This window comes from Taudactylus pleione, unplaced genomic scaffold, assembly GCF_031769625.1.
Source record: "Taudactylus pleione unplaced genomic scaffold, aTauple2 ptg000265l, whole genome shotgun sequence".
Lineage (NCBI taxonomy): Eukaryota > Metazoa > Chordata > Amphibia > Anura > Myobatrachidae > Taudactylus > Taudactylus pleione.
The window spans coordinates 7923378-7936032 of NW_028284667.1; the positions used below are offsets into that span (position 1 = coordinate 7923378).

Genomic DNA, 12655 nt, shown 5'->3' on the forward strand with positions numbered 1-12655 from the left:
AAGATTTGTTTTTTCTGTGGCTTATGATGAGGCAAGGTTAGGGACCCTCCCAGGGAGGGTTAGGTTTAGGGTGCGGGGTGGTGGAGGTTAGGTTTAGGCACTAACGGGGAGATTAGGGTTAGGCACCCCTAAAGGAGGGGGAGTGGAGGGTTAGATTAGTTACATCCGCTGTCTGGATTTCCTCTGCGTCAGGCTAGCGCTGTCAGGATTTGCACCGGCAGCTACACAGCCGCCGGCATTTCAATCCCATTCCATGAGGCAGACAACACGCAGTGGTAAAATGTGTTTTCACGGATTCCTCAATAACTCTTAGGCCACAGATGAAGGAGGGTAATGTTACTACACAAGTGAGGAAGGGGAATGTCGAATGAGTTACAAGTTACATGGGCGAGGGATTGGAATGTGTTACTAGAGGGGTGAGGAAGGTCTTACTATAACAGTGACGGAGGGGACGCAGTACTATAGAGGTGAAGGATTAATGCGTTACTGGAGTGGTGAGATGGAAATGGAAACAGTAAATGGGTACAGTCTAACCAGGTGAAATCAGGCACATCTAGTAAAATATATAAACAGATATTTATTAATTTTTTTTAAGCACAACTAATGCTCTACATACAGAAACAAATTAAGCACAAAAATATTTAAAGCCTGTCTGCATTACTCTATCTGCTGTATTTATTACTACTGCCACTCTGTAAGGTGGACCTGTCTTTATGTCCGTTGCTTCCTAATCACACCCTCTCCAGCAACCACCAGCAACCATCACCACCCAGTGTTAAAGTTTCAGCTGTTAATTCCCAATATTATATAATGTTAATATACACAAATATTCTACACACTTTTCTCCCCATTTTTGAATGTACCCTCTTGTTCCAGAAATCCTACTTTTTTTAAAAACAGGATTTTTGTACTTTCCAGTAAAATCCCTTTCTCCTATGCCACTGGCTTACGCTGGGAGGTATGGCAAAGTGGTGTATGGAGCCTGGTACTTTAAATCTTGAAGATGAATGGCAAAACGTAACTAAGAAACAGTCTTCGCATGCGCTCATATAGACAAACAGAGTACAGTGTCCATCTAAATACTCAGAATACGAAGACAAATCCATGGTCGCAAATTTTCTCGTCCTTATTGGTGATTATCGTTCACTCTCCAGATATACATAGAAAAAGAGTATAAAGAGAGGGCACAATAGTGTCTTGCTTATGTGGGCTGCCTCTGCATGCAAAATGCTATGTTGCAGTGTCATAGTCGCAGACACTAACGTAGCATTATGCATGCAGATACACCCGCAATCGCACACAGAATATAGGCATGCCGCACATTTTAATCAGCAGAAGCCACTTGTGCGTCCTATTTGCATCGCTTGGCGAATAAGACGCATTTGAAGGTGAAGTCGCACAAAAAGAAGCTCACAGGAGCACTCGTTATGTTTAATGCAATTTGTAGCGCACACAGGTAAGATGCGTGTGTGTGTGGGGGGGGGGGGGGGGGTGTGTGTGTGTGTGTGTAATATATTTATTAAACAAGTGCATAGTCTACTTAGTAACTCTTTTAAAGTTCTCAGCCATTAAAAAACGCACCAGTAACTTGGTCTTCTGTTAGGCCAAAAGCAGACATGACATTTTTGTTGATTTCATCTGGATTCTTGAGGGGATCAAAAGCAGACATGCTGGCAGCCATAACTTGAGTAGACGGCTTAACAGAAGAGTCTGGAGCAGTAGGTTTCTCTTCTCGACCATCCACAGCTTCTGTTTTAGAAAAGTAACAACAGTACCTGAGCACCTAGATATGACAGGAGAAGCCGACAGACACATGCTGGGAAGTGCTGGGATTACCAGTGTCCTGCAGACTGCTCGGAATCCCAGGTTCTGCCGGTGGCTCTAAACAATCCAGCAGACGATTGACTTTGTTACGCAGTTCAATCAGTTCTCGGCGTAGGTAATTTACCTGACTGGATTCTAGAGGACGTGGCTGTCCATTAACTGAAAACAATGGAACAGTTTTAGCAATATCAAATAATTTCAAAATATAACTATCAAGTTCAGCCATTACTATGTTTTCCAAGCGTAAATACTACTACAAAAGAGCGCGTTTAGACACTATTGATAGAAGTTACAGAACATTTATCTACATACGGCATTGACTGCAGAACCTAATTTCTCTGCTTATTTATACGAGGGTTGCCCAAAAAGTAATGCCTAAATGCTCATAACTGTGAAATAATATGCAATATTCAGTGTTCGCAAATACACGCTATAGTGCGTATTTTACCCGCTATCGGGCACTGGGGACTCACTTTTTTAAAGTACCCGGGACGCGCTGTGCTGTGGCCAATCCCTGACAGCTGGCTGCAGCACAGCGCGTCCCCCTGCAGAGACAGACACAACACTGTCTGTTAGAGCAGCCAATGAGAGTCAGATAGACTCTCATTGGCTGCTGCTGTGGAAAGCCATGCTGCGATCAAGTGTCTGATCCCAGCATCAGCACAGCGTCCTTGCCCGGCACTGGGACAGTGTTTGTTCCCAGCTGCGGGTACCTGGTGAAGGGACCGCCTGGTCCCTTACACCAGTGTAGGCGTGAGAAGCTTGGCTCCGGGGCGCGAGCTGAGCGGAGCTCGCTGCCTGGAAGCCAAGTAGCAGCGGCTTGGCACTGGGCGCGAGCTTTTGGCTCACGGTCCATCAGCCAATAGGAGGCAGACGCGACGAGCCAATCGCGGCTCATCGCGTCATAACTCCGCCCACTCGCGGCGTCTTGAATAGACGCTGCTGAGCGGGAGCATTCAGTCTGACAGCGGAGGGGAGGAGTGAAGACCCCCCGAAGACAAGTGAAGAGCGGCGCGGCAACAGTTCCGGCGGCCGCGCAAGAGGCCGGAAGACTGCTCGATCAAGAAGGAAGAGGCAGCGCCGCTGGCCAGTACGGGCCAGCGGCAGAACACTGAAGCTGAGGACAGGAGAGGCCTGCGGGGGTGGAAAGTAAAAGAGCTATCAAAGCTCCCCCCGCAGCCTCTTCCACCGTGCGGGTAGGCGGCCTTGGGCCACCGTTATTTACCCCTCCCTAGACCACCAGGGTTGTCGGGCACTAGGCCCGTGGCATAAATTCAGACAATAGGCCTGTGGGTATACAGGCGGGCACAAGGCCCGGGCTACATAGGGGGCATTAGGCCAAATTGAAGGTATATACCCCCCCCCCCAAATAGGTGTGTGACCTGGGCATTACGCCCAGGTCACTAAAGGGCAAATAGGTGGGTCCCCAGTAGTTGACCCACCAATTTGCCCTTTAGTGACCTGGGCCTAATGCTCAGGCCACTCCTATTTGGGGGGCAGCTATCTCCACTACATAGGGGTCAGAGGCATATGGGGGACTCCTGGGGGCACTGCATAGGGGGACTACTCCTGGGGGCACTGCATAGGGGGGGGGGGGGGAGGACTACTCCTGGGGGCACTGCATAGGGGGGACTAAAGAGCATTAATGTGCGGCATCATTTGTAAGGGGTATTACTGCATGGCATAATGTGTAAAGGCCGGGCATTGCTGTGTGGTATAATGTGTAAAGACCAGGCATTAATGTGTGGCATAATGTGTAAAGACCGGGCATTTGATAAATATGCCTATTACCTTATTCATAGGCTAACCATACTATCACTTTAAAACGGGACACATTAATTCATTACAAAGGTTCTGTGACTGGCTGACTTCAGCCTGGATTTCACCTGGTTTTAATGAGCCACAGAACCTGTGTAATCCATGAGTGTCCCAGTTTAAAGTGATGATATGGTAAACCTACTTATTCACTATGGGTTTTGTGAACAGACAAGTCATATTACCTGAAAGATCGTGGAGGCATTAAAACATGCATTTAATGGGCTTGTGGGTATCAGATGGGCATTTTAGGGGGATGTGGGGAGGTCTGAGAGGCATATGGGGAGCTATAAAGCATACATTATGATGGGACCCAGAAATGGTCAGGTAGGACCCCATTTTTATTTAAAGTGGTGGGTCCCTGGGACCCACAAATTTTGTCACTCACTGCGATCACTGAATATTTATTTGAAACTTTGTCAGTTTGTAGTTTAATATGTCTGCTTACTATATATGTAGTTTTGTTTAGGTAGTCAAAGAAATACCATGGAATCCAAGATGAAACAAAGGAGCAGTCATTGAATTTCTGGAAAAAGAAGGCTGCAGTGCTACAGAAATCCACAGAAGACTGAAAAAAGTGTATGGTGAGCGTACAATTGACTATAGCAATGTCAGAAGGTGGATGAAGTGTTTTCAATCGGGAGAATCGTCCGTGTGCGACAAACCTCGTGGTGGCAGACCATCAACTGCAGTGACAGCAGAGAAGTGACACATAGTCGATGCCATGATTCAGAAAGACCGCCGTGTGACCATCAGAGATGTCAGTGATGAACTTGAATGTAGCCATGGCACTGTAAAAACACTAATCAATGATTTGGGAATGGATATCGTAAAGTGTGTGCTAGATGGGTTCCAAAGCAATTAACCAGGGATCATAAGGCCCAGAGGGTGGAAGTGTGCAATGACCTTTTGACCAACTTTGAAGCCAACCCGTTTTTGGAAAATGTCATTACAGGAGATGAGACCTGGCTATTCCTTTATGACCCAGAAACAAAGGCCCAATCAAAGCAATGGAAACACCCAAGTCCACCTAGGCCAAAAAAAAAAAGTTTAAATCACAGCGTTCTGTAAACAAAGTCATGGCCACATTCTTCTGGGATTGCCGAGGTGTTATTCTCATTGATTACTTGAAACCAAACCAATCAATCAACAGTGATAGATACATTATTACACTTAAGAAGCAATCCGCAAAAAAAGGTCAACAAGTCCACTGTCAAACGTCATCTTACTCCACGACAATGCCAGACCTCACACTTTGATGGCAACATCTGCGGCCATTGCCAAAATGGGGTGGGCAATAATGCCACATCCATCATACAGTCCTGATTTGGCTCCTTCTGACTTTCATCTGTTTGGCCCTCTCAAATACTGTCTCCGGGGTCAACATTTTGAAGACAGAGGTTATTAAAATCGTCATACATTCCTGGGTCAAACACCAACCACTGGAATTTTTTCCAAAGTACATTCATAGCTTGGGTTGAGAGGTGGAGAAAATGTTTGAGGGCAGATGGTGAATATTTTGAGTAGAGTCATTCTGTTACTAAGACTAATTTTACTGCAAATTTTCATATCTGTATCTATAATAAAATTTGAGTTGTGAGCATTAAGGCATTACTTTTTGAACAAACCTCGTATTTACATATCACAAAGCTTCAATATTACTGCAAACAAGTATAGCCTGTAGGAATCCAATATTAGGAGCATATCATACGTTCTTTTAAATGTTGCCAAATCCACCTACTGTACATACAGATGTGTTCTCATACACTTTTGCTGCAGTCCTTCACAGCACGCCAAGACCCGTCTGACTTTGCTTCTTTTGCTTCAGAGTTGCATAAAGATGCGACAAACTACTTCCCGAAACTGCTTGGGTACGGGATCCTGATGGTCAGTATGCAGATTGTCAGAACCCCGACAGATCTAGGTAAGTATTAAATCCCTTACCCTCCCACCTAATCCTAACCCCCACAATCTGTCGGTATTCTGACAGTCAGCATCCTGACTGTCGGGGTGCCAACTACATCCCCCTGAGACTGCAAAGATTAATTTGATACTTGACACTTGAACACATACCTACTCTCCCGATTCGGGCAGGAGCCTCCCGAAAATTGGGTGCCGCTCTCCCCCCCTTCCGGAGAAGTAGGCACACCTCCCGGCCGGCTGCCGACGCCACTGACCCCCCTGCGATTTCCAGACAAAGCCCAGCAACAGAGTGGCCGAAGACACGTTTCGCTCTGAATCGCGTCATCATGACCCCGCTCCCTGCTTCACAATGACGGTAATCTCAGCATTATGTAGCTGGGGTGGGGTCAAAATGATGTGATTCTGTGGCCACACCCCCTGTACCACCCCATTATAAGGTATCATGCCAGGCCATGCCCCCTATGTAGCGCCTCGCCACCCTGCTTGGCCGACCTGGCTGCCCCTCCCGGATGAGGCTGCCAGAATGTCGGCAAATAGTGTGCTACAATGCCGCAGCCTCAGCTTTTTTTCCATGCCAAGGTCTGTTGTGCTTTATTTAAAACAGACAATGCTTTGTATACAGATTCAGTCGCACAAGTATCACATACCAAAGTATTCAGTGCAGTGTCGGGTGAAAAAAAAGACACTCCTTGCAGTCATGGATGGAATCTGGCCACTCATACGCACCAGGCATCTTGTATGTGTGTGAGGACACATTTGTACCACAATGCACTTTAAAAATGAGGATGCACATATATAGCATTGAACATTGGAAAAAGAATGCTAGATCCCTAAGTAATAAACACAAATAAACAGCTGCAGCCTAAAAGATAAGCGTTTAACTGTGTGATTCAAGGAAAAGGGGTAGTATAACATTTTTCTAAGTAATATGAAGCAATCACTAGACTACAGAATGTGGTTAACGAACATACAGGGTTTGGACAAAATAAAGTAAATATTAGGACATAGGGACTGAAATGCAAGAGCATTCGTAGCTCTGATCTGTCATTCTTGTGATTGCTTATGCTGTGTCGTTCCAATGTCAATGTATCACAAATTGTTGCGAGTCACCATTCCTGTGGAAGTAATACAAAATGGGAGTCTTGACAGATTTTCAACCAGGGCACATTGTTTGTACATCTTCAGGCATTTGTGACAAAAACGTCTAATGGTGCATACACACGGGACGATAGCCAACGATAAAGATATCATTTAACGATTTCTCGAGTGTGCTGGATGATCGATACCGATCATCCAGCACACCACCAATGACGGCCAACGACCCGCGATCAACGATCACGGGTCCCTATAGAAACCTGGTTGATATCGACCAGGTTGGCCTGCATGCACAGTCGACAGACGATATCTATCGTCCATACGTGCCCGCGCATTGTAGGTCGTTGGTGGGTTGGAGGCGCCGAAAAATGCACAATATGAACGATAACGATATAATTGATATCGTTATCGTGCATTTTAATCGTACCATGTGTACGTACCAGAACAGTTTCCAAGGAAGAAGTGACAACATACATAGAGTATGGGTAGACATCAGTTAAGCGTGTGAAAACTAAGTGAACCAGACTGCAGATCATTGAAGAGGATGGTGCCTAAAAATCTGAATTCCTGCAGTAAATTTGACCACAAAATGCCATTATCTTAAAAACACTGTACTCAGTATTAATAATATAAAAATCACAGTAGAGGGGCATGGCTTGGCTGGCAAAAAGAGCAGATGTGCCTCAAACAAGCTCTTGCGGCTTCACCACTCTAGGGAGTCATTCCGGGGCTCTCCCATCCCCAGTACACCTATATGAAAATCTGCACCCACTCACCTGTAATTGGCTGGCTCCCGCTGGTGTCCAGTCCCTCCCACTGAATTTCCCGATTCAGGCCTAATCCTGCTCAAGGCTGTGGCCTCGATTTGAGGTTCCCCGCCGCCGCGTCCCACAGCAAGTTACCAGTACCAGCTCACACCCTCTCCTCCCATCTCCCCCCAGCGTCGCCGTGGACCTCCGGCTCTTACCCAGCCACAGGGAAGGCTCTATGCTGACTGTTCCCGGCTATACAGAGCGGCGAACAGGCTTGGCCACCATCTTGGACGTGGCACTGAAACTCTGATTCAGACCACAGAGCTAGTGTGTGGATTACCCCGTGGAGATCACCTGTACCATATGGAAAAAGGAGCCCTCTGCATGCTGATGCCAGCCTAGCCACCTTCTAGAGGGAAGGGATCAATTGCAGCCTTGACCGCTTTATACTCTGTTCACATATTTCAAAGGTGCCTATCTTTTTCACCTCTTAGTTGATATTTACTACTTGCCTCATGGTGAAAGACAGGAAAAGCTCTCAAAAAGACGGGAAAAGACCCCAAGCAAGGGACTCTGGCCCTGATTCAGAGCCGGGCGCTCTGACAGAGCGCTCGTTCTGAATCAGGGCCGTCCTTCTTAATTTTAGAGCGGCATCCTGGCCGCTCGTATAGCTGTGGGTTACCACCCACAGGTATAGCGAGCGGCCAGGAAGATGGTCGCGATGGTCAAGACCATCGCGACCATCGGACTTGCGACGAGACCCTTGTGGTAGGGTCTCATTGCCGCAAGTCCCAGTGGACTTCTTGCTCTTACAGAGCAAGAAGTCCACCCACTGACATCACTTGTGATGTCAGTGGGGCCGGCCCTAAACGGTAGGCGTTCCCATGCGCACTGGGCCAACATCGACCCGCTTGAGAGCGTTCAGTGCTCGCAAGCGGGTCTGAATCAGGCCCTATGCTCGCATTACAGATACCCCTTCCTCCCCCGATATTCAACAGTTTCTACAATCACAAGGGCATGTCCCTTCAGGAGAGATTTCTGTCCTTTCCTCCCCCAGGCTCTCCCTGTCCTCTGATCCGCCTCCCGGACAGAGGAGCATACCCTGGGCCAGGATCTTACATCAGAGATGGGCGGTATTTCACAGATCTTGCAGCTTCTACGCTCCATGCCGACAAAACAGGATTTTGAATAGTTGGAACGTAGCATCCAGGATACTGTTCGCTCTGAAATTGCATCCGGGTCTCTCAGCTGGGCACGCGACTAAATTCTCTGGAGGATTTCATGTCTGACTCTGCTGCTGCACACAATGCTCTTCGGGCAGCTGTCCTCCGACAGGTGGTTGAATTTCATCAATTTCAGGACCGACTGGATGTTTTGGCCAATAGAGATGAAATAATCTGAGGATTAGGGGTGTTTCGGAAGATAGCCCGCCACAGGGCCTTACTGACATTACCAGAGTTTTTAATGAGCTCTTGGGCCAAGAACCCAGCTCTCAGATTGAATTTGATAGAGCTCACCACGCGCTACGACCCAGAGGAGCTCCGTCAGACAGTCAAGAGAGCTATTATATGTGGCCTACACTATTCTTTACAGAAGGAAGATATCCTCTGCAAGGTCCGGTGCTTGGATGTTATAAATATCTATGATCTAATATCCAAATCTTTCAAGACCTCTTCTGGACGACTCTCCAAAAACGCAGGGCACTACAACCTCTGACAGCTGAACTTCGTAAGCTTGGCATTATGGGGCGTTCCCTTCAGCCTCCAAGTCTTCCACAATGGCAAACTGTCTACCTTCAAGAAACCAGCTGATCTTACTTCCTTCTGCCCTGCCTTAGGTATTTCCCTGGGATCTCTCCCGGATTGGCAGGAGTCTTTGCTGCATTCTACTCCGCCGGAGCTCTCTCTCATCCCAACAATGATTGGCAACTGGTACAACGTAACTTGAAACCTTCTACAATCTAATGTACATTAATGGTCCTGGCTCCAGTATAATGGTTTATATATAGCCTAAGATTCATTTTTACCCACTTCACTAGTGAATTCTATTTGCCTTACTAATGTTTATGCGGTAGATGTTTACCCTTTCTATGTTCCTTTTCGTTCATACACAGGGACTGGGGGGCAAATACCTTCTTTCTGGCTTTATCTCCCTTATATATGTTCAATTGCACTGTGTGTTAATATGCTAAGTAGGCATTGCTAATTAGTTTTTCTCCACTGACACCTTTGCCTTTCTTGCTGCAGTCCTTGACTGAAATGCCCCACTGGTATTCCGGTTGTGGGCGGGGACTTGAACTGGCCTATCCAGCCGGAAGTTGATGTTTCCGGATCCCCTGCCAGGCCCTCATTGGTCTCCCATCACAAGGTTAGGCGCACCCTCCATGACCACCAGCTGGTTGACACTTGGCGACTTCAACATCCAGGGGACAGGGATTATACATTTTATTCACGGCGTGTATTCCAGTTTGGATAATTTCCTACTCCCACATAGATTTTTACATTTAATTCAGGCCACCACTATCGGTTTAATTACCTGGTCGGATCACGCTCCTATCTCTCTGACCCTCGAGACCTCTTCCCCCCACTTCAAACAGTGTGCATTGCAACTTAATGAGCAAATTCTTGCTGACACACGCAAGTCTCAATTAACAAATCGATTAAGGACTATTTTTCTATTAATGAGACGCTCGAGGGTCACAGTGTGGGAGGCACACAAATGTGTACTCCGTACGAAACTCATCCAACTAGGTTCAATGTTAAAGCAAGAGAAAATGGGTAGGAAACTTGCTCAGCTCCAACAACTGAAAGATCTCGAGACAACAAGTCTTCACCCTCTCCTCAGGTCCTGTCTGATCTGATTGAGACTAGATCTGCCTTAATGCTTTGCTCTTCGACGATATAAAAAGGGATTATAGACTCTGTAGGAACAGTTTATTTCAGTGGGGTAATAAGCCGGGTAGATTGTTAGCGAGAGTCCTACGTTCCCAAAGAGCCACTTTATATATTCAAATGGTCAAGGATTCAGAGGGTGTTTGTCGCACGCTTACCCGTGAGTTAGCTGAAACATTTTGCTCCTATTACACCAAACTACAAAACCTTCAAGACCCTCTGTCTCCTGAGTCCCTGGTCCAGCCTCGGGAGCTCATGGCTCAATACTTTCACGATGCTGGCCTGCCCAGGCTGTCTGAGGAAGACAGTGTTTGGTTAGATTCCCCTTTCAGAGCTCGAGACTGCCCTTAAAGATACACCCCTCTGAAAAAAGTCCAGGTCCAGATGGTTTCACCATAAAGTATTAAACTCTTTAAAGATTCTCTATTGCCTAAAATGCTTGATGTATTTAATACAATTTCAAATGAGTGCATGTTCTCCCCCCAATCTTTGGAAGCACACATTACAGTTATACCTAAGGCGGGTAAAGACCCAACTCAATGCGCCAGCTACCGCCCGATATCCCTCCTTAATACTGATGTGACATTGTTTGCAAAACTGATTGCCAACAGGTTTAAGACGCTGCTTCCTACCCTAATACACTCGGATCACATGGGGTTTGTGCCTGGGAGGGAGGCAGAAGATAATACTACTAAAGCCGTAGACTTAATACATTTAGCTTCTGGTGGCTCTGTCCCAGTGTTGCAGCTTTCCACTGATGCAGAGAAGGCATTCGATAGGATCAACTGGATATTTATGGAAGGAGTTTTGAAACACATGGGTTTTTGTCATGAAGCCTTTTCTCGGAAGTTAGCACTTTATCATTTTCCCACGGCACAGATTAAAATGATCTGGTCAAAATAACTAATGGTACTAGGCAGGGGTGCCGCCTCTCCCCCATTATTTTTATACTATGTATGGAGGCCCTTGTATGTACTATAAGACTCAACCCAAACATCACCAGCCTCAAAATCGGTGATGCAGATTATAAATTGGCTTTGTTCGCAGACAACTTGTTAGCTGTCATATCTAACCCGGTTGTTTCAATCCCTAACCTGATGGTCAAATTCCAGAAATTTGGCTCTCTTTCTAATTTTAAAGTGAACTATTCCAAGTCTATTAGCTGTGAATGTGTCGGCTCCACCTCACTATATTGATGGTCTCAAACAATACTTTTCCTGGGAAACCACTAGCATGAAATATCTCGGGGACACCCTATGTACTGACCCTTCCCGTCTCTTTGATGATAATTTTAAAGGCTACTCCTTACACTCCACTCTGAACTCAGACTGGAGTGCCAAACAGCTCTCGGGGCTTGGCAGAATTAGCGGAGTTAAAATGAACGTACTACCTAGGGTTTTATATTTACTTCAGACTCCATATCCCTAAAGTTTGGTTACGGATATTACACAACGTTTTTAGAGACTTTGTATGGGTTAATAAGAGACCACGGTTTCAAGAAGCTATCCTCTTTAGACGCAGACAAATGAGCTTCAACTGCCACACTTCTCAGGTTAGTACGACGCTGTGGTGTTGGGTAGAATAATGGAGTGGTCCCGGACAACTGACATTAAACAGTGGGTTCACCATGAAATTGTATCTCTGCCCATACATATAGCACAGCGGGGGTCATTCAGACAAACTCGCGAGCGGCAGTACGCTCGCAAGTGGGTCGATGGTCCCCACTGCGCATGCGCACGACGGAGGGAGCTCCGTCGTGCGCATGCGCGAGACCCGGCGAGCGAAGGACTTTCCATCGCTCCGGGTCTCGCACCAAAGGGGGCGTGCTGTCGATGTTGATTGACAGCACGCCCCCTTTGGTGGGCGTGCCGGGGGTGTGCCTGCCAGACGGAGGCGTTCCCATGGGAACGCCTACCGTCTGAAGCCGGCCCCACTGACATCACTAGTGATGTCAGTGGGAGTGATTTTGGCTCTGATAGAGCCAAAATCACTCCTGGCCTTGCGGCAGGGAATCCCGACCGCAGTGTTTCCCTCGCAATTCCGATGGTCGCGATGGTCAAGACCATCGCAACCATCTTTTTGCACGCTCGTATATGCTGTGGGTGGTGACCCACAGCTATACGAGCGTCCAGGAGGACGCTCCATATTAATGGAGGAGGGCCCTGATTCAGAGCGAGCGCTCTGGTCAGAGCGTCCGGCTCTGGATCAGGGCCAGTATCCCTGGAGGTCTAAGGAGTCCCTAATTCGGCTTTTTCTATTTGGATACGACATGGAGTGCAGTGAGTCAGCCAGCTGGTGGAAGGAGGAGGGGGGGGGGGGGGGGGTGTCTTCCTTTTCTGTACTGCAGACCAAGTG

General features: G+C 47.1%; 1 protein-coding gene across 2 annotated transcripts in view; it reads right to left on the reverse strand.

The window, feature by feature from the left end:
• The window catches only part of TFG (trafficking from ER to golgi regulator), a 51861-nt gene that overhangs the window by 5129 nt on the left and 34077 nt on the right, over positions 1-12655 (reverse strand). For both annotated transcript variants that reach the window (XM_088481151.1, XM_088481150.1), the window contains exons 4-5: positions 1837-1983; positions 1582-1749 (exon numbers count right to left, since the gene is read on the reverse strand). In XM_088481151.1, coding sequence (XP_088337277.1) covers positions 1582-1749; positions 1837-1983 — 315 coding nt within the window. The remainder of the gene's footprint in view (positions 1-1581; positions 1750-1836; positions 1984-12655) is intronic.